A 26,851-nucleotide genomic window follows, 5' to 3' on the forward strand; every position below is an offset into this window, starting at 1 on the left:
GCTTGTGATTGGTTTGGTCACTTCATAAGCTTTATAACAGGCACTGTTGTTGACAATTGGTAACATAATCTCCTGCAGTATGTCAGGAAGCTGGCCTTTGACACAGATCAGAGGATATATTTTGACAGCTTTTAAAAAACATTTCTAGGTAAATTGTTGAGGGTTGCTGTATTCTTTTTGTTCAATTAATTGACTAACAAATATTCACTCACCTCCAGCCTGTAGCGTTCCCCATCCAGTCACCCAGCTCTCTTCACCTCCAGGAAATACACTACCAGCAGCCGCCAGACAGACTGGCTTAATGTAATCAGTGAAATTCACAGAAGAGGAGAGCTGGACCAGTGCTAAGTCGCTGGAAAACGTTGTCAGATTGTAGTCAGGATGCTTGATAACTTGACTCGCTGTCCTGTATGTCTCATTAGGGTTTGAGCCCGATTGGCTCCGACGCCCGAAGTACATCACAATGTCAGACGCACCGTAGCTGTAAATAGAGAAAGTCTACTTTAATCCCACAATTATCAATTTTCAATTGTATTTTAGTGTGATAGTTCACACAAAAATGAAAATTACATTCTTCTTTCAGACGAATACAATCAGAGTTATATTAAAAAATGTCCTGGCTCTTCCAAGCTTTATAATGGCAGTGAATGGCCGTCGGACTACGTCGGGCTGAAACTAGCAAAAAACACTTGCGTCGCACGTGGTGCTGCATTGCGCCAGGTATATGATAGGGCCCAGTATATTAGTTTGGCCGGAAGCTAGTTATTTTTTATGGACTTTTTATGGAAAAACATTCACTGCCATTATGAAGCTTGGAAGAGCCAGGACATTTTTTAATATAACTCTGATTGTATTCGTCTGAAAGAAGAATGTCATATACACCTAGGATGACTTTAAGGTGAGTAAATCATGGGATAATTTAAATTTTTTGGGTGAACTATCTCTTTAAGCATAAACATACTCCAGGAAGCAGTGAGCTGCAGATAAAACCCAGTCTTTATTGATTAGACTCCCACCACAGAAATGGCTTCCATTGGCATGAATGCTGACTTGCCACGGCCAAGACCCTTCCTTTGCATCCCCCCCTCCAACAATCTTGTTGTTTAGGGGGGCTTGACCACATACTAATGAGAGAAAAAGTAATATGAGAATTCCTTAAAATGCCTCACAGACATAGAAGACACATTCTGCGTGGAACAAGAATTTTATGGTCATTATGACAACTTACCATCTAACTGGCAGAGAGAACCTGTGTGGGTAGAGAAAGACAAAGTAGACAGTCATTTGTACAGAGCCGATAAAGTGTTACTGTTAAACTCTAATATCAGTGCTGGCACATACCATTGGCATGAAAACAAGATAAAACCAAGAATATCTGACCAAGATAAAACCATTATTCACCTGAATAATGGTATTTATTGATTTTTAGCCAAAATCCCTGTTAAATTATTTCATAGTAATGACATGAATAAAGTAACAATCCTTAACCCTCTATTGCATGATATATGAAATAATAGAGAAAAAAAATATTTCCACACATTTTATTACCAGTCATAGAGCACATTGAACAATTCAACATATAATTTACAAAAATTATAATAATAGGGGGTAGATCTAGGTATGTTACTTTGACGCAACAACATGCAATAATGGCAATAAATACAAAAAGTGCAGTCTATTTAAAATATATCTCTTTATTTCATAACAAAACACATTTTATGAAAGATCTTCAACATCAACTTCATTTAAAAAAAACAATTGTGCTAAAAAAGTAATACAGTTCAAACCAGCTACCATCTTAGTGGGGTTTGTTACCTAGAAGTAACAATGCGCAACAAAGGAGTATTATTTTTATGCATTCATTCTCATTCAATTTTCATGTTTAAAAATCAAAAACTTCTTTCTGCCATAGAATGTTGATATGTTCATTGTCACTGAAAAAGATAATTACACAATTATTATATGTATCTGGAAATATTAGAGGCAGATTGAACATTTGGTGCACACACACACACACACACACACACACACACACACACACACACACACACACACACACACACACGCACATCTGAGCTTACAAAGCTACAAATTCTATATGCCTATGCATACTTATAGCTAAACTGTCATCATAAATATTGTTATTGTTATTAAGTATTTTAAAATAAAAAAACAAGGCACATACTGACAAATACTTTAATAAGTCTTGGTATCCTGCCATCTGTGTGAAATGTTATATTGCTAATAATATTGTAACTATAGCATGAAAACAGGGAATTCTCATTCCACTGTTGCATATTGTTGCTTTGAGGCAACATAGCTATTTTACCCATTTACAAAAGAAATATTCAATGAAACCATAATCAACAGAGTGAAATTAAATCAGAACTTACCCAAAATTGTGGAAATATTTTTTATTTCATGGAAATCCTAAGGAAAATTACACTTTTTCAAAGTTTTGTGGAGCTGAAAAAACATGGCTGCCGCATGTGAGTGCAGGTGAGGAAAAGACATTGAAAAGGGGGTTGGACAAGTAATGTAATCAAATACAAGCATTCTATTGGCTTTTCATACTTCCTCTAGATTAAAATAAGCTTTTTTTTTTGGTGTATGATTTTGTAAGCCTGAGAATATGAGGGAAAATGGGTATGTTACCCTGAAGCAACACTATGCAATAGAGGGTTAACTAAATTAGGCCAGTTTTACATGCAGTGTGTATGTGAATTAGCAGCAGGCTTACATTATGCTTTCACACTGGCAGTGTTTCTGCTACGTAATAGAACTGCATCTCATATACAGAAAATCCTTCTGCATTACAAGTTATCCGTTTTTGACAGATACTGAAGTTTCAATGTATAAAAGACTACACTGCAAAAAATGCTTTTCTTACTTAGTATTTTTGTCTTGTTTCCCAGGCCAAATATATAAAAATTCTTAAATCAAGAAGCATTTACTAGATAAGTTAAATGACATAAGAAATGATATCTTGTTTTCTAATTAAACATTTTTTTTAAATAATAATAATAATAATAAAAAAACATTAAATGAAGTTTAGTTAAGTTAAACCAAGCAAAATGATCTGCCAATGCAGTAAGAAAATAAAATCTTAATTCAAATGGAAAACAAGATTATTTTTCTTAGCCCATTGGCAGATCATTTTGCTAGTTTTAAGCAGTTTAAAAATAATTTAGATTTCATTTACTTATTTGGTAAATGCTTCTTTATTTAAGAATTTTAAGATATTTGGACTGGAAACAAGACAAAAATACTAAAAAAGCCATTACTTTTAAACCATGGACTCTATTATTTTAATTAAAAATAATTATTAATATTATCATATTTGACAGATTTTATCATTTTAAATGATGACACTATTGTCATTTAGACACAGCAGAATCGGAACAGTCCTCATTGTTGAGTTTCCATAATTGATTCTGCTCTAAAAAAATTAAATAAATTAGGGTGACCAAACGTCCTCTTTTGCCTGGACATGTCCACTTTTAACGTACTGTCCGGGGCGTACTTTTTACATACTGTCCGAAGTCTCACCTCCGAATCATCCTAATCTACATTTCTTCCCCTCATCCCCCACTCCTTCTCTATCATGCTGAGATCACCAAAAAAATCACCCAAGAATCTAAATGGTTAAATGTGAAAAATTATCACAGAATATTACACATGTTTGGTATCATCTGAAATGTCTCAGTGCGACTGGTACAAATGTCTCATTTGCAAATAAGTAAAACAAAAGGTAATAAGGTTTTTAAGAGTTTAGAGATAACTGGCACACAAAGGAAGGTGGTCTTTAGGCAAATGGTCTCATACACCCAAAAGGTGTCAACTCTGAATGTAAATTCCCATTGTTAGCAGATGTTTCCATGTGAAAGAGCTTTTTGTAACTCAGGTTGACCCATGATGCTAAGAGTGACCAAAACTCTTAACATCATGTATTTTAATATTAGGTGCGCATCTTTTCTCTTTATTCCAGAGTATTTGATGTTATTGTATTGATTATCCTGATTAACAATTCAGTCAAACATACAAAGTCAGTGCTCCAGTCTAACCTTACAACGGTAAAGTTAAATAGCTTAAATATATAAAGTTATGAAACTTTACTTAGCCCTCAGCCAAAACGATTGGCCAGGGAACAAATTATAGATTCACGAGACCAAATATCGCCCATTAGATATACACAAGACGAATTATATCTCATGTTTAACCACTACTGAGACGTCAGAGTCAGCAGCAAACGTCAGACGGGGTACATGAGCGCAGAGCGCCCGGTGATCGTCTGGATCTCAAAACCTGGATCAAATTTTCAGAAATCTTAATAAATAAACCACAGATTTGAGCTTTAAACAAGTACATTCTCGCCTGAAAAACTCTTAAAACTACATTTCGTGAAACAATAACAGTAGTATTATATTTCAACTGTATATTAAAAATGGCGCTTCTTATGTTGTCATTCCCCTTGTAGCTCTGTCAATACTCTGTAAACCAATCAATGTTCTGCAGTGAGTCTAGCTCCACCCTTTAGTACCGTACCACTGTGCTAGGTATCCCAGCGGAAGGGTATTGAAAAAGTGGTATGGTACGGTTCGGTATTTTGGTACTATTCACAACTTTTGACAGTGGAAACGGAAATAATTGTGTACTGTGCCGTACTGTACTGTACCGTACCGTACCGCTCAGTGGAAACGAGACATTATATCACCCTAACTCCCTGTAGCTATATAGTTTTACCATACATAGGCCTACTCTTTATTCTGGACATGGGCGTAAAACATCAGCAGGTCAGGATTTCAAAAATGTCTGGGCACACATGAATAGAATCTGCTGATAACAGACACTTTGACACGGAAGCGAGTCAAATTATCCACTATTAACCACATTTTATGCCATGCATTGTAGATCCGTACACAGAAGCTAACTGCATTTTTAATGTATCTTTCAAAAACAATGTTGACAGCAACAGAAACAAACTTTTCCATAAAGAGGTGGTATTTCCGCTATAAATTGATTTCCTGGGGCATTTTTTAAAACCTTATTAAATAGTAGGCTATATGCATCATCATGTAGCCTATAAGTTATTAAGTTTAACTGATAAATTAAGTTAATAAGGCACCACTATAGGGCTGTTACCAGTAAAATAAAATCCGTTTCAACAAAATCCATCTTCGTGCTGCAGGTGCTGGACGTGCAGACGCTGACCCTGAATGCCATTAGATATTATTTACACAGACTGTTAATGCAGATCCATGGATGCATTTACACTGCAATTACATTTTGCATAAATAATGTTATGAGAATATTTTTTTAACATTTTGAATATTGAAATATAAAACGATAGAATTTATGAAATTATACGTTTAAATACGAAACTAAAACAGCCAGTAGGTGGTGCCAAGCCACCATCTTAACGAATTCAATCATTAATTCAGACGAATCATTAATTAATTTGTTCAAATTTGCTACACACTCCATCAATGAGGGTTAGAAGAACTGCTGTCAAACAACATGATAGAAACATAATAATCACTGCACTAATAATCAAATCATCCAAAATGTTTTTTTTATTTATTTTTTTATTCATTTATTATTTTTAAATTTCCACAACTCTCTTTTTTTGTTTTCGTTTCGGTCGGGATCTGTGTAGGCTAAAGCAGAATGCATGAACTGCATAACCATGCCCCCACCCATCAACCACGCCCCGTCCTCTTTTCTGAAAACTAAAATATGGTCACCCTAAAATAAATATGCTTTAAAGGGGTCATATAATGGTACATGCACTTTTACAAGTTGATTGCACTGAAATGTCTGTTGGCAGTGCCTGTACACAACCATCCTATCATGATAAAAATCCATCCAGTGGTTTTGTTTTAATCTCCTTATATGTTTGACCATCTCTGAAATCAAGCCGTTCGATATTGTGACGTCATAAGATCGTACGCCCCTCCCGCTATTGTGATTGACAGCCGTGTTTCAACACAAGACCCGCCCTGAGCGAGCTGTGACAGCTGTCGTCTGTAGTCCGCCATTGTTGATATGCTGGAGTAAAATGGCGTCTAAGCGATTGTGGTGTTCTGTTCTTAGATGTAATAAGGAACACAGCAGTCATTTGAATGTTCCTAAATCTGAGCCATTGAAGATGCAGTGGCTGAGTTTTGTTTTTGAAGCGATATGCCCAAAGGATTGACGCGGGGATTCCCTCACGGGGATTCCCCACGATCGTCTGTGCTTTCATGTTTGCGCGAATCATTTCACACCAGACAGCTTTACAAACGAGAAAAAACGGATCGGTACCAACGTGTTCCTGCTGAACCTCCAGAAGATGTGAGTGTAATGTTTTATTAACCTTTATATTAGTATTTATATTAATCTTTGCGAAATTTGCAAACCTTGCTACAGGCTTCAGGATGAATGCATCTAAGGTTTACACTCAGGGTACATTACGGCATGTTTTCTATGTACGACGTTCTCAATATAATTCATAATCCCACGTTTATAACGAATAACACGTGGTTATTGTGTTAGATACGGTCAGAGAATGTCTAATACGGTGTACCCACAGAACAGAGGGGCGGGGTGAGCAAAGCTCATTATCATTTAAAGCTGTATGCACTGAAACGGCGTGCTGAAAACAGAGCTGTTTTTGACCAGGTAAAATTAGTGTTTTCTTACAATACTAATGAGAATTTTTAATTAAAGTATATTACAAACTTTTAATTTAGACCCTAAAGAATCATATTAGCTTGTACAAAAATGGCATTATATGACCCCTTTAACAACTTTTTTTAAAATGTGACTTGACTTGATTTTAGACGTATAGCAATTTAAATCTATGAAAAAAGTATCTAGCTATAAACAGTTGGCTAGTTGTAATTTTAAAGGAACACGCCGACTTTTTGGGACTTTTATCTTATTCACTGTATCCCCCAGAGTTAGATAAATCCATACCTTTTTCATCTCCGTGTGTGCCATAACTCTGTCTGACACACCCACCGCTAGCCTAGCTTAGCACAAAGACTGGAGGTAAAAGGCTACAGCTAGCATACTGCTCCCAATAAGAGACAAAATAACGCCAACATTTTCCTATTTACATGTGATTTGTATAGTCACAGCGTGTATGAATAACAAGGTCACATGAGACACAACCATCTTCTAACCGTATACATACTGGGAACTATATTCTCAGAAGAGCGAAGCACTGCTACTTCTGCGGAGTGATTTACTCCAATTCTGAGCAAATTCTGCTCCTCACCACGGGGCTTCTCAGGCGCTGCGAGCAAATCACTCCGCCCAAGTAGCAGTGCTTTAGCAGTAGCAGCCTTCTGAGAATATGTGACCATGTTATTTGTACACGCTGTGACTATACAAATCACAGCATGTAAATAGGAAAATGTTGGGGTTATTTTGTCACTTACTGGGAGCAGTCGGGTCAATTTTTCATTTTTTTCTTTTTTTCATTTTTTTACAGATTGGGCTTTGGTTGGACTCGGGCTCATTTAGCTTTTCTCCTTTCATTGTGCCCATAATATACGTGCAAAGCGCAGGCTACTATATGAAATATTGTTATATTGATAATATTATAAATATGCAACGCAATATGCGATCACGTGAGAAATGCGACGCGCGTGCAATTCATTAGGTGACAGTTGACCATGCAGAGCATCAGGGAGAAGTTGGAGCGTGGGGAGTTACTAAAAGTTCCCAATACTTCAGGAAAAGCTGCATTTTGAAAGAGTTTTGATTTGATTACCGAGCATGAGTTCAATGGATTTTTTTTTCTTTATTATATTTTTATTATTATTTAACGTTAGCCAGTTGGTGAAGAGTTCTTTGAAACGTTGTTCTTCAGTAAAGTTACTTGACATCAAAAAAAGGTAGGCCGTAAATCTTTATTTACTGCTGGATCACATTTGGCTATATAATATTCTCTACTGCATGCTTATGCTTCTCTGTAAGGGACAGTCTGTATTAATATTTGTGGGCATAATTGTCGGTGGTGGTAGTTATGTTTGAGGCCTATAATAAAATTTTACCTAGTTGTGTGTGTGTATGTGTGTGCGTCTAGCAGAGACAGCGCGCATCAGAGAGCGCGCATCAGAGAGAGAGTGATATTGATGGTCTCGGTTCGGGTTCGGGCTGAAAAATTGCAGACGTTTTCGGGCTGGGGCCGGATTAGGGCTTGAACACGATGGGCCAGGTCTTGGTTAGGGCTGGATGTTTTGCCAGTGCAGGGCTCTAGGCAGTATGCTAGCTGGAGCCGTTTACCTCTAGTCTTTGTGCTAAGCTAGGCTAGCGGTGGGTGCATCAGACAGAGTTACGGCACGCACGGAGATGAAAATGGTATGTATGGACTTATCTAACTCTGGGGGATACGGCGAATAAGCCAAAGTCCCAAAAAGTCGGCGTGTTCCTTTAACCCCTCTGAGGTCGACAATCGCGCCGGCGCGATAGGCTCGCTTTTTTTCAGTTCAGTTCAAAAGAAATTAATTTTGCTCTGTTGACTTTGATATTACAAGCAAGTTTCATACATCAATCGATTCTGTTAAATGTGTATTATTTTTGTGTATACTCACAATAAAAACAAAGTGTTGTGCTTTTTGCCAAATAAAGAAAAATAAACGTGATGCGAGTTCTGCCTTCTCTGTCAGTCAAGACCATTCTGAAACACGTCCAAAAATGAACTGTAACTCAGCGAATACTTAGTCAAACAGGCATACAGACACACAGGCATGAAGCTTGAATTCTCTTCTTTTAAATGAGATAATTTATATAAAAAACAAATATTCTCATCTTGTGAAATCTGTATTAAAAGAGAGCGATTCCAGTCCGGCTAATTAGAGCTAATTCAAATGTAATGTGAACCCGCCCACGGAGAGCGCATGCTATTCAAACGCAAATTACTGAGGCAAACCTGTGAACGCCCCCCATATCAGCTCGAGAAAACACAAGTTTAATCATATCATTGTAGCCTACGTGTTTACACCATCTGGCAGTGCTGTGAGGAATAATAATAATGGAGAATCTACCTCAGAGTGCGGGTATTGCAGGAGAGAGGATCCGAATACTGTAGTAAGTTTTTTTTTCCTTCTCAAGTTAATCGCGTTTCTGTGAATGAATGAACGGCAGCCGCAGAGATGCGCGCTGTTTACCACAGCTCGTAAAAAGACAGTTTAAATTTAAATCACCTTTCTGTGTGTGTGAATGAATGATGATGTTTTAGCAAAATGTATTGCTATACTGAGATGAGTAAAAATCGACTGAAATATGTTAAAATAAAATGTAGGCTATTTGTATAAGCAACGTTATAAACTGCAAATTAACATTTATATGCCCTAATATTTCATAAAACAACGTTACAGTCAGGCGTTTCTGTGTGTGAAAACTGTATTGCTATACTGAGTAAAAATCGACTGAAATATGTTGAAATAAAATGTATTTGTATAAGCAACGTATTAAACTGCAAATTAACATTTATATTTCTTATAATAAAAATGAAGGACCTATGTTACAGACATATGAAAGACATTTTGTTGATTAGTTTTGGATAGATTATACATTTTTACTGTAAAATATCTGCCACTTCAAATAAGCTTTTGTTTGCCAATTTTTGCTCGTATGTTAAATATAGTATGTTTTGTCAAAAATAAAGTAATCAAATAATCAATCAAATCCTTAACTTTGAAATATGTATGATAAAATGTATACTTTAGTTTTTACAAAGAAAGATTACACTTGAATTGTTGTTGTAATTGTAACCTTTTTAATTAAAAAAAAATAAAAAAAATATATATATATATATATATATATATATTTACAAGGTAGATGTAAACAAACTATTAAAAGGTAAATATAAGCCTTTTCTTTAAATAATTTTTATTGTGTTTTATTAGTGACAAATTTGGGGAGAGGATAAATATTCCAAAACTGAAAATACAGTATGAGAATTAACTGCACAATTACTAGACATGTTTTCCTTGGATATTATAGGCCATTTTGCAAGCACAATTTGTGGAAAAATAAAAAAAGAATTGAGATGCTTCTAACTGTTGCTCTTGCATTCTTGTGGCTCAGTGACTCACCTGAATGAATGGCTAATTAAGTATGCGGGCCCCATTGTCTCCTCAGGTGTGAACCACTAAATATGCATGATCATTGACGCCCACTCGAATATTGCCTTTCCAAACAGAAAGTGCTTTGCAAAATTCAAATCAATGTATTGTGTTATGTGAATGATTAGGCAGGGTGATTTTCACATCATTTTGAAGAAAAAACACTAGGCGATGACATCCATTAGACAAAAGTCTTATTGGCACATATTTAGTATGTGTTTTGTGGTCTTTATTCAGAAACTTTAGTTTTTAGTTTTTTCAATAACCACGCATAAACTATGCAGACATGTACATTCTTGTTGCTCACATATTATGGTAGCCCTGTTTGTGCTAAATAGTGTGTATTTTTTTTTTGTTTTTTTTTTTGCCATTAATATGTTTATAAGCAACTAAAAAAAGCACAAATGTCAGGGCATGTCAGAACATCTCAAGGACCCCAAAAACACATTAGACCCCAGAGGGTTAAATACAATATTTATTATTGAAATATAAAAATATTATAAAATACAGTATACTTAAAATCGTAAAACAGTAATATAATAGACAGTCAAATGTTTGGACACTATTCATTTTTATTATTATTATCACTATTTTAAAAGTATGGGATTTATAAAGAGACCAAAATTATAAAATTAAACAAATCAAAACTATATTTTAGTCATCCTCATTTATATAGCACTTTTAACAATGTAGATTTTTTCAAAGCTGCTTTACAGAGATAAATGTATAATTTAAGGTAATAGAGATTGTAGCTGATTTAGCTTCTAAAAGATAACTACAAACGCAATTTCAAGCATTTAACCACAAATCTTTAGATCCAAAGGTTTTAGATGTATCATGAGAAACATCAATTCAGTTAAGTCTGTTGTGTATGTGTGCACAAAGGTTTTTAGGAATTCAATTGCTTGTCAGGTATTAAACAATTTAATTAAACGCTTCATTAAACTTATATCTAAGTTTTTACATGTTGTAGATTTTACCTGCTATGTTGAGAAGTATGGTTCCGGCAATACACAAAGATGTGTTAATCTTCATCCTTATCTTCTGGTCTGTGATATTACTGCTGTTTTCTCAACTGTCAGGTTTTATGAGATGTAAAGTAAATACTGCCACATTTATCAGTGGTTTTCTGGCCCCACCCTCCATTATATTCATCTCTGATTCAATCATAAAGCTTATTCTGAGGTTTTTCATTGGCGTTTGTTTTGGATGTGGGTGGGACCAACCACTAAAAACCAGTAAACCGGTAAAACCAGATCACTTTCTGCAATAACTGCAGTTTCCAAAAAGTGACATTATATCAGGGCAAGCAAGCTATTTAAAGGCAAGCAAGAGCAAAAAAAAAAATGAAAATAATGTGCTTTACTTTCATTTGAAATGAAATGTTCATTAAAATGAGTTAGTTTAAATTAATAAGAAGTGTTATAAATCTGTTTTGAAAGAAGTTGTTTTTTAAATAAAGGTTTCAAAGTTAAAGGAGAACTCCGGTCAATTTTAACATTGAGCTAATTTTTTTGTAAATTTGGAGTGCTGTCAGTACAGAGAACAACGACAAAAATCTGTGTTGCCTACACCGTGTTATCCTCTTTTTAAAATTTGCACCCTGTTGACTTCAATGGGGCAAGTTTTAAACCTGCTTTTAGCCTCTTAACATCCTTGATGTGTCATTACAAGTGCCCAGCCATGTGAGTGATTCCTTCAGAGTGAACACGGTGAATCTGACTGCAGTAGATGTGAAAGATATTAATAAAAGTAATGTTAATTCAGCCAGCGCACATACCTGTATTTTCTTCCTGTTTTCGGTCGAAGTCCACAGTAATCGATTGTCGAGTTCAAGCGCATAGGTTTAGTTACCTATGATCACGCGCGTGAACTCGTCAATCGATTACTGTGGACTTCGACCGAAAACAGGAAGAAAATACAGGTATGTGCGCTGGCTGAATTAACAGTATGTATGTTTATTGTCCTTACCCAGAGATGGCAAAAGTACTCACTTCCCGTACTCAAGCAGAAGTACAGATACTTGTGTTAAAAAATACTCTAGTAAAAGTAGAAGTACTGATTTAACTTCTTTACTCAAGTAAAAGTAACAAAGTAAAGGCTTGGAAATCTACTTTAAGTATGAAAGTAAAAGTAGCCTTGCGAATGACCAACATTTTTTTATGCAAAGCTACCCGGACCACCCAAATGGTACTAGAGTGCAAGTTGAGAAATTTAAGTGGATTTGGAAAAAATGTTCTTTAAATGCCATTGCCTACATTTTAAGTGGATATCTGCCAATTGGCCTAAACCATCACATACATGATTATTGTGACAGAGACTGGGACTCCAGGTTAATACGATTCTGACTGAGTAGCAATATATGAATTCAATAGTGATTCTGTGAGAATTAACAGATCCAGTTTCTCTTTTTTAATTTTCCCCATAACATTTAAAGGAATCTACGCGTGTGTGTGTGTGTGTGTGTGTGTGTGTGTGTGTGTGTGTGTGTGTGTGTGTGTGTGTGTGTGTGTGCGCTCAAATATGGCTTCTGGAAAGAAAATAAAGGATAAAATATGAATTACTAAACAGACATTAATTAAGAAGTTCCCCATACTTTTAGAGTTACAACTAACAACCACTATACAGCAGCGTATAAGAAATGAACTGACAGCTAGTAAATCTTTGAACATGCAGTGCTAATAATAATAAATGTAATTTGTCAGGCTCACAATTTAAAAGTGGGAGAAATTACAAATTCAATGTGCATTGTATTGATTTTTTTATTATTTTTTTATTGATATTTAAATAGACAATAGACATCCAGCAAAAGAAAAATTACAAGTGATGTATGCCCTCAAATCTGTAGATGTGCATAGATTTGTCCTGAATCCCTTCAAGAACTTGGGAGCAACTAGTGTATACAGAACTTATGTATAGTGTAACATGTCATAACGTAATTATGTATAGGACAGATATACACACCTTCTGTAATGTGTAACATGTGTCATAACGTAGGACAGTAAGTGAGTGAAAAAACGGATGTGTGTGTCTGGGATGGACAGGGAGAGAGAGACTGCAAGTGAACAAATGTATACCTCAGAGTCTGTGTGTGTTTGATGTTGGGTGAAACCCTAAGACCCTTAAAAAACTGTGGAATAACTTTCAAGGCATACTTAACATAACAACCAGAACCTTCTTTTTTAGCATCAATGTGTGTGTGGGTGTTTGTATGTACACATGAGTATCAGTGTGAATGTGTGTTTGCATGATCCAAAACTACCAGAAACTTTTGTTTAGCTTCAAAAGAAGCTGATTTTCAAAGTTCTTGGAATCAACACGTGCCCTTTTTGTGTGTAAAAATCAGCCCTTCTGTGCTGAAGAGTTTCTTGCAGGCAGCGGAGGCTGGTAGTGCAGTGTTAAGCCTCCATGACTAGCAACTGTTAGCTAGGCTTAAAATAATTTTTACACAGTGGGGTTAGTTCCCAGCCGGGACATGACCGACTTTCAACGTTGAAATATCTTTGAAATAATGTCAGTTGTTGTTTCAACATTGAAACAACGTTGATATAATGTTTAATGCTAAATGGTTGAAAAAGGTTAACAAAAACGTACTCGGTTACTAACGTAACCTCGGTTCTCTCTAGAAGAGGGAACGAGTACTGCGTTTTATCAAAACGCTACGGGAAAAGTCTCTTTTCACGAAACACTGAAGCAAAAAATTATCCTTTAATTTTCATATATGTAAAACGCGTTGCGGCAGCAGCAGTCAGCTATGGCGAGACGGCTTGCTCGCTCATTGGCTGCTCTGCGGCAACTGCTTAAGCCTATCGAGCGAGGCCTGAGATGACATCAGGCCAATGAGGGCGCTTCACGAACCAGAGTGAACCGTACGCACGGCAGAGAACGCAGTACTCGTTCCCTCTTCTAGAGAGAACCGAGGTTACGTTAGTAACCGAGTACGTTCTCTTACGAGAGTCCTCTCGTACTGCGTTTTATCAAAACGCTACGGGAACCCCTTGCAAAACGCCGTGCGTGCTGGGATAAAAACACTGATCACCGGAAGCTATTTCAGGCATACAGTGCATAATCACCAGATTGACTCACACAGAGTCAGGGAATAAGGGTGGGAGCCTTAATTCCCTATACTGTAGCGTCGTAGAATAGACATGTCCACAGACGCAAGTATAACATCACATAGACAGGGTAGGGAACCTGAACTAATGTGGGAAATGTGGGTCTTACACAGTTCTGCCCAAGATAGTCGGTAGCGCATGGGTTTCAGCGGTCTGACTAGACGGCTGAACAGATTACACCGACAAAAGCTTAGCCTGTAAGGCAGGAACCTCTAGGTTATAAAACCTGATAAATGTAGACGGAGAGGCCCAGCCTGCCGCCGTACATATATCCTGTAGGGAAATCCCGCTGGACCAAGCCCACGAAGAAGCAACGCTTCTCGTAGAGTGCGCTCTGACTCCCAACGGGCATGGAATGCCATTGGCAGTATAAGCCAGCGCTATGGTGTCAACTATCCATCTGGATAGACTTTGTTTCGAAACAGCCATTCCTTTGGAACGTCCGCTGAACGAGACAAAGAGCTGCTCTGTCTGTCTGAAGACAGCAGAGCGGGACATATAAGCTCTTAAAGCCCTAACAGGTCAAAGAAAACTGGAGTCCCCTTCCTCACTCGATGCCGGCAGGGCAGCCAGGGAAATGACCTGAGCCCGAAAAGGCGTGTTGGGGGATTTCGGCACATAGCCGTGCTTAGGTTTGAGTATTAGGTTCGTGCTTAGGTTCAAAGTCCAAGCATGCCGGGCTCACAGAGAGCGCGTGCAGGTCGCCTATGCGCTTCAGTGAAGCGAGAGCCATCAAAAACACCGTTTTGAAAGACAAATGTTTGAGGCTAATAGACTGTATAGGCTCGAAAGGGGCACCTTTCATGGCCGCCAGGACCGTAGAAAGGTCCCAAATAGGGACTGAAGGAGGTCTGGGTGGATTCGGTCTCCTAGCTCCCCTGAGGAAGCAGATGACTAAATCATTCCTTCCCAGCGACTGACCCAGCGTTGAACCAGAGAACGCTGAAAAAGCCGCCACATACACTTTGAGCGTGGAAGGGGATCTGCGCTTATCCAACAGCTCTTGTAGGAAGGAGAGAACCTCCGTTACCTCACATTCGAGGGGTGAAAGGCTCCGAGCTGTACACCAGCTGGAGAAAACCGACCACTTTGAAGCATAAAGTCGCCGAGTCGACGGCGCTCTAGCCTGAGTGATGGTATTCACGACTCCCTCTGCGAGACCAACGGGTATCCGTTGAGCGCCCACACATGAAGGGACCACAGTTCCGGGTGTGGGTGCCAAATCGAGCCCCCGGCCTGCGAGAGGAGATCTCTCCTCAACGGCAGTGGCCATGGAGCGATATCTGCCAACTGCATCAGAACTGGGAACCATGTCTGGTTCTCCCAGAACGGAGCTACAAGCAGCACTGGGCATTTTGTTTTCCTGACCCGTTCCAACACCTGTGGCAGGAGGGAGACGGGGGAAAAGCGTATAGCGGGCAGCGCGGCCACCTTCGGGACAGCGCGCTGTCGGTCTTTGAAAAGAACGCGGGGCAGTGCGCGTTTTCGTGGGACGCGAATAGATCCACCTCCGCTCTGCCGAATCTCTCCCACAACAGCCGGACTTTTTGTGGGTGTAGAGACCATTCGCCCGGGGGAACATTGTTCCTGGACAGTCTGTCTGGGCCCACAATCTGAAGCCCAGGTATATGCACTGCTCTCAGCGAGCATAAGTTGTGCTGAGCCCATAATAGGAGGCGTTCCGCCAGCCTGTACAGGGATATGGATTTCAGACCGCCCTGGCGATTTATGTAGGACGCCACAGCCATGTTGTCCAAACGGACTATGACGTGCTCGTCCTTGATGTGGGGACAAAAACGCGTCATCGCGTTGTGCACTGCCAGCATTTCTAGGCAGTTTATGTGTTGGAGCTTTTCTTGTTCCGACCACAGGCCGAAGAATGGTCTGCCCTCAAGCAGCGCTCCCCATCCTGAGGTGGATGCGTCTGTCGACACCATCCTCACTCTCGAGGAAGTCCCCAGGCTTACACCTGATCGGTACCAGTCGTCCGCCATCCGAGGCGCCAGGGCTGAAACACAGCTCTGATCGACCTTGAGGCGTAATCGACCGGTCGCCCACGCTCTGCGCGGTACCCGCGCTTTCAACCAGAACTGCAGCAGGCGCATGCGGAGCAAGCCCAGCCAGAGAACTGACGATGCTGAGGCCATAAGACCCAGCATCCTTTGAAACTTCCTGAGCGGGGTGAAAGCGCCGCGGCGGAAAGATCTCGCCGCGCGCTGAATGCGCAACACGCGCTGTGGTGACAGCCGCGCTGTCATAGACTGTGAGTCCAGAACGACGCCCAGAAACAAAATCGTTTGACTGGGGTTCAATGAACTCTTTGTCCAGTTGACTGTGATACCAAGATTCTCAAGGTGATCGAGTAAAATGGTTCTGTACTCCACGAGCTGTGATCGTGATTGAGCTAGGATCAACCAGTCGTCCAAATAGTTCAGCACTCGCATTCCTCTGAGTCTGAGAGGAGCGAGCGCTGCGTCCATGCATTTCGTAAATGTACGAGGTGCCAGGGACAAGCCGAATGGCAGGACTGTATACTGGTATGTCTGACCCTCGAAGGCGAATCTCAAGTATTGCCTGTGATGTGACGCTATCTGTATTTGAAAATACGCGTCCTTCAGATCTATCGACATGAACCAGTCTTCTCGGCGAACATGCGCGAGAATTTTGCTGGTTGTGAGCATTTTGAAACTGAGTTTCACTAATACTCTGTTCAGCCGTCTTAGATCCAGTATGGGTCTGATACCGCCGTCCTTTTTGGGGACTAGAAAGTATCTGCTGTATAGCCCCCTTCGCTTAGAGCTGGGGGAACGCGCTCTATCGCCCCTTTGCTTATCAGTTTTGATATTTCGGCTCGAAGTAGGTGTGCTACTTCTAACGAAACCGTAGTTTCGACGTGCGCTATGAAGCGGGGAGGGCGTTGACAAAACTGTAGCGAGAAGCCTCTCTTTATAATGCCTAGCACCCAGTCCGAAACCCCTGGAAGCGCTGCCCATGCTTCTGCATGGCTGGCTAGGGGCTGGATACGGAGCGCGCTCTGTTCGGCGTGCGACAGAGGCGCTTCGGGGGATAAAAACATAGGCGTTATGCCTGTGGCATTTGAGGCGGGGCGCGCGCTTAATACAGCGGGCGGAACGCTCGTCCTCGACCTTACTACAGTGCTTAGCTGAGTGAGGCAGGACTGAGAAAGTCTCATAGGACTCATGTGAGCGAGTAGATGCTGGGAGCGGGCACATTTACTGCTTTGGGCGCGGTGTCTGCCTGAGCAGAGCGCGCGCTCACAGGTCTCGTTTTTACAGAGAGCCTGTGATCTGTTAGACATAGTGTTCGTGGGCACTGGGAAGTGGGCACTCTCACTATGTTGGAAGCGCAATCAACCTGAGTTGATTTTATGTGCGCGAGCCCTAAGCGTAGGGCTGTGCTTATGTGTAGTGATGGGCACTGAGGAGTGGGCATCGAGACTACATTTATAGCACCATCGGCCGTGGCCGGGCAGAATGCCTGCGCTCAACCCCGCTGCGGTGTTTAACCGAGCAAGGGAGGGCTGGGCGAGTCCCGTAGGACATATAATGGCCGTTAGTAAGTGTGGGCGCGGGAGAGCGGGCACAATTACTGCAATGAGTGCACTGTCTGTGCACACAGGTTTCGTCTTTACAGAAACCACAAGGCATGCAGAACATAGTGTTTGTGGGCACTAGGCAGTGGGCACGTTCACTATGTTCTGTGCGTGATCGACCCGAGTCGAATATATGAGCGCGGGCCCTGTGTGAAGGGCTGTGCTAATGTGTAGGGATGGGCACAAGCAGTGGGCATCTTCTGTACACATATAGCATCATTGGCCGTGGCCGGGACTTCGCTCGTGGGCTGCAAAAACAAACACGTCTGCAGTTGCCTCTCGGGGAACAAACAGAGTGATTTGCATTCGGCGGCATAAATATTTTCTGCCGGTAGACCCGGGATTCGAACTCGGATCCCCCGCGCGAGAGCCTAATAATCTACCACTGGACCACAGTGAAGATACATAGACAAAGTCAGCACGAGTATTATCCACACTGGCGTTTGCTTGCAGGCATGTACCACGTGCTCGTGGGCTGCGAAAACAAAACACGTCTGCAGTTGCCTCTCGGGGAACAAACAGAGTGATTTGCATTCGGCGGCAAAATATTTTCTGCCAGCAGACCCGGGATTCGAACTCTTTGCTTCGCTGACGCACGGGAACCGTAGAAACGGCGTTCGGTTGCAGGCAAGCGGGTACCACGTGCTCCCTGGCTGCAAAATGCATCTCCGAAGTCGCCTTCAGGGGACTGACAGAGCGAAGCATTGACGGCATAAAAATATATGCCGCTAGACCGGGATTAGAACTCCGGTCTCCCATGCGGAAAACCTATAATTCCGCCACTGAGCCACAGGGGGATATAGGCTTTGAGTGTGAGAAGAGTGGATATCGCCCAGTTTCAGCGAGGCTGAAAACACTCCATTCTCCTTTCGCCAGTGACGCACGGGAACCATAGAAACGGTGTTTGGTTGCAGGCAAGCGGGTACTACGCGCTTGCTGGCTGCAAAATGCATCTCTGCAGTCGCCTTCAGGGGACTGACAGAGTGAAGCATTGGCGGCAAAGGCGGCGTCAACATGTATTCTTCGGCGTTTGCTGGCAGGCAAGCGTGCTATAACAGACTCACTTGCTGCAATAATATTTCCAGTCGCCGAACAGGGAACTGAGAAATATGAGAGAAAAGAGGTGAGACCGACCAACGGTGGGACTGAGAACACTCTTTTCTCCTTCGCCGGTGAATGACGCGTGCGGAGGCAGGGTAGCTTTTCTTGTAACGTAAAGAAAAACTAATCCCGCCGTCCGCTTCCAGGAAGGGCAGCCTCGGAAAGGATGCCTGGCGAGTCCTCAGAGTCACCGTAGGCAATTGGCTCGGAGTGAGGGCGTTTCGCCGTCAGCGAGCGCGAGCGCTGCATGAGAAGGCGTCTTGAAAAAGACGCAGCTCTTTTAGGGGTGAGTGTTGCAGCGAACACACACACAGAAAACAGAGCAATATAGCAATAAAGGATATAGGCGTCGGAAAGCGCAGCAGGTACGGCTGTAGAAGGCAGCGTTGGCCAGCGGCTTCAAGGGCTCGTCCCGCTGAAGTGCTTGCTTCGAACGACGCTTGCTTCCGTGATCCAGCGATGCGTGCGCTTCGCTGAAGAGATTAAAATCAAGTGAATCAGCCTTCTCGAGCTCCTTTTATAGAGGTAAGCCACGCCCGTTTCGGCGGGAAGTGGCGAGGAGGGCGCAAAGCGCCCTCATTGGCCTGATGTCATCTCAGGCCTCGCTCGATAGGCTTAAGCAGTTGCCGCAGAGCAGCCAATGAGCGAGCAAGCCGTCTCGCCATAGCTGACTGCTGCTGCCGCAACGCGTTTTACATATATGAAAATAAAAGGATAATTTTGTGCTTCAGTGTTTTGTGAAAAGAGACTTTTCCCGTAGCGTTTTGATAAAACGCAGTACGAGAGGACTCTCATAAGAGAACACTTTTAAATCAACGTTGAAAAATGTCAGTTGTTGTTTCAACATTGAAACAACGTTGATATAACGTTTAATGCTAAATGGTTGAAAAAGGCTAACAAAAACACTTCTAAATCAACGTTGAAATTTTTATAAGATCTGTACATTGAAACAATGCAATGTTTTCAACAACATACAACAGAAATATCTGCCTTTTAAAGTATTATTATGATCATTTATTAGCATTTAATGATATCTTGATCATAACAGCCCTTATGAAAATTAATCATGGTTTTACTAATGTAAAACTGTAGTTAACTATGACTGTAGTAACCGTGTAGTAAAGGTGTCCAGAGCTGGAATTGAAGTGCTGACCCAGCAGCTGGACAACACCAAAGATGAACTTGATGTGACATTGAGCTCTGATTAAACGGGGTGGGGGGAGGAACTGTGCATATTTAAGGGGGATAAGCACGGACTGATTTAAGTGATGCACCAAACTCATGCGGTGAAGGCCATAGATATCATATAAAGGCTAGATGTCTTAAGGCGGTGTCACTTCCGGCATCACCGGCGGCCATCTTAGGACAGGGCTCTGTGAATTAAGGTGAGTGAGCAGCACGCACACAAATCCTCTTATCTCGCTGAAATCTGGACGGATTTACAAACGGTTTGGTTTCTTACAAACGGTTTGGTTTCTTACAAACGTTATTAACGTGGCTATAATTCTGAATGCTTAAACATTTTGAACATAATTATTCATATGTATGCAGTATAATAGCTACATCTCTGACGTTTATAACAAACCAAACCGTTTGAAAATCGGTAGAAAATTGAGCAAGTTATGGTTATTTAAAAGTACATGCACCATGTTATGAGTGAGCGAGCACCCTGTCGTAAGATGGCCACCATGTGCGGATGTCGAGCTCCATTGGCCAGCAGCGCGGACGAGACATCTAGCCTTTATATGATATCTATGGTGAAGACACCACATAAATACGGCGCTGAGAATGAATTGGGTGAGTAATATATATCGTCATTGTGCGGGGGGTTCAAGTGATAAAGGGAATAGTGTGCAGGTGTTTTAAAAAAAAATGTATTTGTAGATCGGAAGCGCTCCCGGTAACCTCGGTAACCAGAGCAGCCTGACGTGTTTGTTTACTTAAAGGTTCAAATTATTTTTGTATTATGATTATTATTTGAATTTAAGTGATGTATGTGAATTGATTTATTTTTGTGTGTTTGTAACAGATTGCCTCGGTTTTGATTTAATTTGTCCTATTTTTTGTTGAATGATTTGGTTGGTTATTTAGAGTTGATTTATTTTGAGTTGTTTGGTTTTCTTTCTTTAAAAGACTTGTATTTGTTCCATGCCAGCTGTAATTTATAGTAATAGCTTCAAAACCACTAAGAAATCAAGTTTTAAATATAATCTTTTGAAGAATTGGTGCTTAATGTAAAAATATATAGTGTAAACGATAAATCACGTTTGAGATTTGTGCTGGCTACTGTATACAGGCCACCAGGGCACCATACAGACTTTATCAAAGAATTTGCGGACTTTCTATCAGAATTAATATTGACTGCAGATAAAGTACTAATTGTTGGTGATTTTAATATACATTAATACATTAATATGCATTTAAAGACATTGTAAATTTAATTGGAGTTAGACAACACGTGTCAGGACCTACTCATCGTCGTAATCATACTCTAGATCTAATATTATCACACGGAATAGATGTTGATGCCGTTGAAATTCTGCAGCAGAGCGATGACATCTCAGATCATTATCTAGTCTCGTGTAATTTGCATTTAGCCAAGGCTGCAAAGCCGACTCCGTGTTTCAAATATGTGAGACCTATCACTTTTGCTACTAAAGATTGCTTTATTAATAATCTTCCTGATCAGTTTCATCATCACAGCATCCCAGATAGCTTAGAAGAACTAGATATTACAACAGAAACGTTTAACTCTATTTTCCAGCAACACAGTTGCAACACAGTTGCTCCGTTGCGCTTAAAGAAGATTAAAGAAAATAGTCCAACGCCGTGGTACAACGAGTACAATCGGGCCCTTAAGAGAGCAGCCAGAAAAATGGAGCGCAACTGGAAGAAAACAAAATTAGAGGTATTTTGCATTTCATGGAAGGAGAGCTCAATTACTTACAGAGAGGCTTTAAAAGCTGCTAGATCTGCTTATTTTTCAACCCTATTAGAAGAAAATAAACATAATCCTAGGTATTTATTTGAAACGGTGGCTAAACTAACGAAAAATAAAGCTTCAAGCCCAGAAGTTTCCAAGCAACACAGCAGTAATGATTTTATGAACTTCTTCACTTATAAGATTGATAATATCCGGGACACAATTATAACTATGCAACCGTCTACTACAGTATCGCATCAGGCAGTGCATTGTAGTCTCCCAGAGGAAAAATTTGATTCATTCGTTGCTATAGGAGAGGAAGAATTTACTAAACTCATTAAATCATCTAAATCGACAACATGTATGTTAGACCCTATACCAACTAAGCTACTGAAAGAGATGCTTCCAGAGGTCATAGATCCTCTTCTTAATATCATTAATTCATCTTTGTCTCAAGGATACGTACCAAAAAAGTTTAAGCTGGCTATGATTAAACCGCTTGTTAAAAAAACGCAACTTGATCATACAGAATTAGTCAATTACAGGCCGATCTCGAATCTTTTCTGTCAAGGATATTAGAAAAGGCAGTATCCTCACAACTGTGTTCCTTTCTTGAAAGAAATGATATCTGAGAGGATTTCCAGTCCGGATTTAGACCGTACCATAGTACCGAGACAGCTCTCGTTAGAGTCACAAATGATTTGCTCTTATCATCCGATCGTGGTTGTATCTCGCTATTAGTGTTACTCGATCTTAGTGCTGCATTTGACACCATCGACCACAACGTTCTTTTAAATAGATTAGAACATTATGTTGGCATTACGGGAAATGCACTAGCATGGTTTAAATCCAGTGGTGGAAGAAGTACTGAATCTCAGTACTTAAGTAAAAGTACAAATAACCAGAGACATATTTACTTTAGTAAAAGTAAAAGTACCACAATGAAAACCCTACTTAAGTAAAAAGTAAAAAGTACCTGATTTTAAATGTACTTTAAGTATTAAAAGTAAAAGTACTTGCATAATTTTTTCTCTTAATTAAAAATCTGCCCTGCTGAGCTGAAGAGTCTCTCACAGGCTGCAGAGGCAGGCAACGGCGTATTTACCTTAAGCGACAATCTGTACACGGCAGGCACTGATTTGAGAACGGCCATGGTGACAGCTGTGCTGGCCAGGTATACATCCAGCTGCTTAGAGGTCTCTTGGATGTTGTCCTTCATGATGTCAAAGTAGTCCTCCTCCTCCTCCTCCTCCTGCTGCTCTGACTGGTTAGACTGCACTGGCTCCTGCTCCAACTGAGTCTTGATGTAGTTCATGACTGTCCATTGGACCAAATAAAGGAAAGAAAGAAAAGACTACTGTATGCATCTCCTTAACCAGATATGATCATTAGGGTGAGTTATGGTCATTTTGCTCCTCAGTAACTATACAGTTTTATGCATTTGGGCACCCCTGATAATCCACATTTGTCAGCCATCAAACCTGATTGACCTGGAGATATTTTGTAAGGAGAAATGGTTTAAATACTTGAAGTCAGACATCAGGGATGTAGCTGTGGTTAGTGGAAAATCTACAGGCTGTAATTTCAGGAAAAGGGGGCTCCACTGGGACCCCTAAGCTTTTTCACCTGTCTGTCGTTGTAACTTGTTGTGATGCACATTACATTGTTAATGTTTATTCTATAAATTTTATTTTGGAACTGAAATGAAATGTGCAAAATATGTCAAGCTGCAGCTTCGAAAGCCCAGCAGATGATAAACTGAAATCCTAAATATTATCAGAGGCGCCCAATCCTCTGCATAAAACTGTAACAACACATTTTTGATTCTACTGTTAGGTCCTGCTCTTTGCCAGGCTTTCCATCTTGCAATTTAAAGAGCCAATGACTTACCCAGTTTCAGCAAGTCCTCATTGCTTGTCCAGGATGTCCGAAACTTCGGAAGTAAAATTGCAGCAGCGATGAGTTCTGGGTCGGAAAGCATGGGTCCAAACCGTTGCTGTATTCCTTCTTGAAGGGCAAAGATCAGTGGCTCGCAGAACTTGGATGAGGTTAGGAGGCGATCAAGCTGCACATTTAGGAGGGTAATAGTGGGCACCAGCCATCCCATATGGACATTCACCTCTGTCTGCATTATGTTCAGTGCATTGGCGATTGGGCTTATGGTAGCAGCATATTCAGTCAAGAAGGCAAGCTCTGCAGGGCTGAACCTGTCACACAGCAATAGAAAAATCATACAAAATATCATATGGCGATAACATATGTAACATACAAAGATGGCTAATGTTACAAAACATCATATTAGTTAATATTGCATAAGCAAATATTGGAAGATAAATGCTATTTGTATACGTTTATGCAAGAAAATGTGTTTGGCAGCATAACACTTACATGGGGACTTTAAGTGCAATGCTAACTGCTCTGATGGCTCCTTCTCCACTGTCTTGAATGATTCTTAGCAATCGTTCCACTGAAAGAAAGAGGGAGTTCCACCTTGTGTCATTTGGGCGAATAAGTTGGAGCTTGCATTCCCTTTCAATCACCTCTGCAGCTGTGGTGGAGCGAGCACTCTTGTTCCACAGAGCTGTGCACTTTGCAAATGCTGCACGTGACATTTTTTTGTAGACCTGATCTGAGTTGGCTTTTGCAGCATCTACTGTTGAGATCAAGTTCAAAAGATGACATGCACAACGGTGATGCTTTGGAAGCTGATATTCGGAATCACCATCCTCTTCATCCATGACACCTTGTATCTCAACACCCTCTATCTCCTCTTCCAGATCTTCAGCATTCTCACTGTCACTCACATCTTCCTCTCCCCCCCCAACCAAACTTTCTTCGTCACAACCATAAACCTTGAAGGCCTTGATGAAATTTGAAGCATTGTCAGTAGTGGTCCTGACAATCTTTTTGCAAATGTTGTATTCAGAATGGATTTCATTAAGGGCTCCAGCTAATACATCAAATGTATGGGATCCTCTAAGCCCTTTGCACGTAAGAGCAACTGAACATCTCTCTAGGCTGTCTGGCTCGATCCAGTGGGCGGTCACGCCAATAAAACTTTGACGAAAAGCTGTCCAGCAGTCTGTGGTAGTTGCGATGAATTCAATGTTCTGCATCACTTTCCTTACTCTGGCTTTCATTTCCTCTGCTGTTTTTTTTATTTTAACTCTGACCGTTGTTCTGGACATCACTGTGTAGTTTGGCATAGTATGTTGTATTAAATTTATAAATCCTGGTTGCTCCACAACTCCGAAGGGATGCAAACCCTGAACAACAAATTTGATGACTGCCTGGTCCATGCTCTTTTGTGAGGCTTTGGTGTCCTCTAGTTTCTGCTGCTTACTGTTTGACGCACTCTCACCAGCAGGCCAGCTTCCCTTCCTCCTAACTGTGGGTGCTGTCAGTTGAAGGCAGGCCCGGAGTGGGTAATCGGGAGAATCGGGAGAATTCCTGGTGGGCCGCTTCACTTTTGGGCCGGTCGAGGAATTTTTTTTTTTTTTTACATTTAAATGTCACGTTAGTTACATAGGCTACACACGTTTCGCATTCTGACACCGCAGCGCGCAGCCTCTGCATGGGTTGTACCATGTGAGGGAGTTCTCCCCTCCCTTCCTATAGAGTTGGTTGGGTCCATAGTCCGTCTTTTCCAAAACGTTTTCTCAGGTAGGCTACCGCGGCACCGCCGGCGCCTACCGATAGCTGGGCCGGCCCTACTGTAACGCGTCAGGGAGGATGGATGGGAGGAAGAGGCCAGGAGGTATGGAAGCTTTTTTTAAGCCACAGAATAAAACATTTTAAAAGATAATTGCGACTTTTTATCTCACACTTGCGAGTTTACATCTCGCAATTCTGACTTTATTTCTCAGAATTGCGAGATATTTAAGTCAAAATTGCGTGAAATAAAGTCGCAATTGCGTGTTATAAAGTCAGAATTGCGAGATATAAAGTCAGAATTGCGTGATATAAAGTCGCAATTGTGTGTTATAAAGTCAGAATTGCAAGATATAAATTCAGAATTGTGTGAAATAAAGTCGCAATTGCTTATAAAGTCAGAATTGCAAGATATAAAGTCAGAACTGCGTGAAATAAAGTCGCAATTGCTTATTAAGTGAGAACTGCAAGATATATAGGCTAGTCAGAATTGTGTGATATAAAGTCGCAATTGTGTGTTATAAATTCAGAATTGTGTGAAATAAAGTCGCAATTGTGTGTTATAAATTCAGAATTGTGTGAAATAAAGTCGCAATTGCTTATAAAGTCAGAACTGCAAGATATATAGTCAGAATTGTGTGAAATAAAGTCGTAATTGCTTCTTATAAAGTCTAAGTGAATTATTATTTAACTTTTACATTATTTGTTAACCCATGGTATTAATACAAACTACACAATAGTAAGAGCTGAACTGTTGCTTCATTTATCCAATTTAGAAAAAGTGCTAATTTGGAATTCCACCATGGAAAAAGTGGGCCGGTCTTGGGCCTGAAACTCCCGGGCTGAAAAGTGGCCCCACTATGGCCCTGGTTGAAGGTATCGGTTGAGGTGATGTTCATGCTTTCTCTGAAAATAAAAAGTAAAAATATACTCTTGGTTAATTAATTAATTCCAACTCATTCAACCTAATGCTCCTATAATGATGGAGGTTACTGTCCAAAGTTTATTAGCAAAGTGCAATGTCCGTTCATACATGCTATTCCTGTAGAAAATCCATAGGCCAGATTTAAAAGATAAGGAAGCATTTGATAATGAATACTGAATATTATATTACATTATAATAAATGTGCAGTGAGCAGAATTATTTTTTTTTAATAGATCAAAATGACAGGCATTCCTGTAATTTATAGTCTAGATAAGAAAAAAATCATAAACTGTTGATAAGAGCAAATATTGAAAATATGGCTAATTTAAAAACTGCACCTCTATAACTATATTCAGCGTGTGTGGGGGGGAGGGGGTGGGGTATGGGTGTGGGATTTCCCCCTTT

At 40.5% G+C, this 26,851-nt stretch overlaps 1 protein-coding gene across 1 annotated transcript; it reads right to left on the reverse strand.

Moving 5' to 3' along the window:
- Nucleotides 1–212: 212 nt before the first annotated feature.
- LOC308690193 (uncharacterized protein) lies at nucleotides 213–26,427 on the reverse strand. The gene is made up of 6 exons (XM_081364530.1): nucleotides 24,259–26,427; nucleotides 23,761–24,077; nucleotides 22,976–23,187; nucleotides 1,229–1,249; nucleotides 962–1,124; nucleotides 213–481 (listed from the first exon to the last, which is right to left on the reverse strand). The coding sequence occupies exons 1-4, from the start codon at nucleotides 25,167–25,169 to the stop codon at nucleotides 1,232–1,234; spliced, it is 1,458 nt and encodes a 485-aa protein (XP_081220656.1). The 5' UTR covers nucleotides 25,170–26,427; the 3' UTR covers nucleotides 213–481; nucleotides 962–1,124; nucleotides 1,229–1,231.
- Between the last annotated feature and the right edge of the window lie 424 nt (nucleotides 26,428–26,851).

Source organism: Scardinius erythrophthalmus, assembly GCF_964197995.2.
Source record: "Scardinius erythrophthalmus genome assembly, chromosome: 4".
NCBI classification, from domain to species: domain Eukaryota; kingdom Metazoa; phylum Chordata; class Actinopteri; order Cypriniformes; family Leuciscidae; genus Scardinius; species Scardinius erythrophthalmus.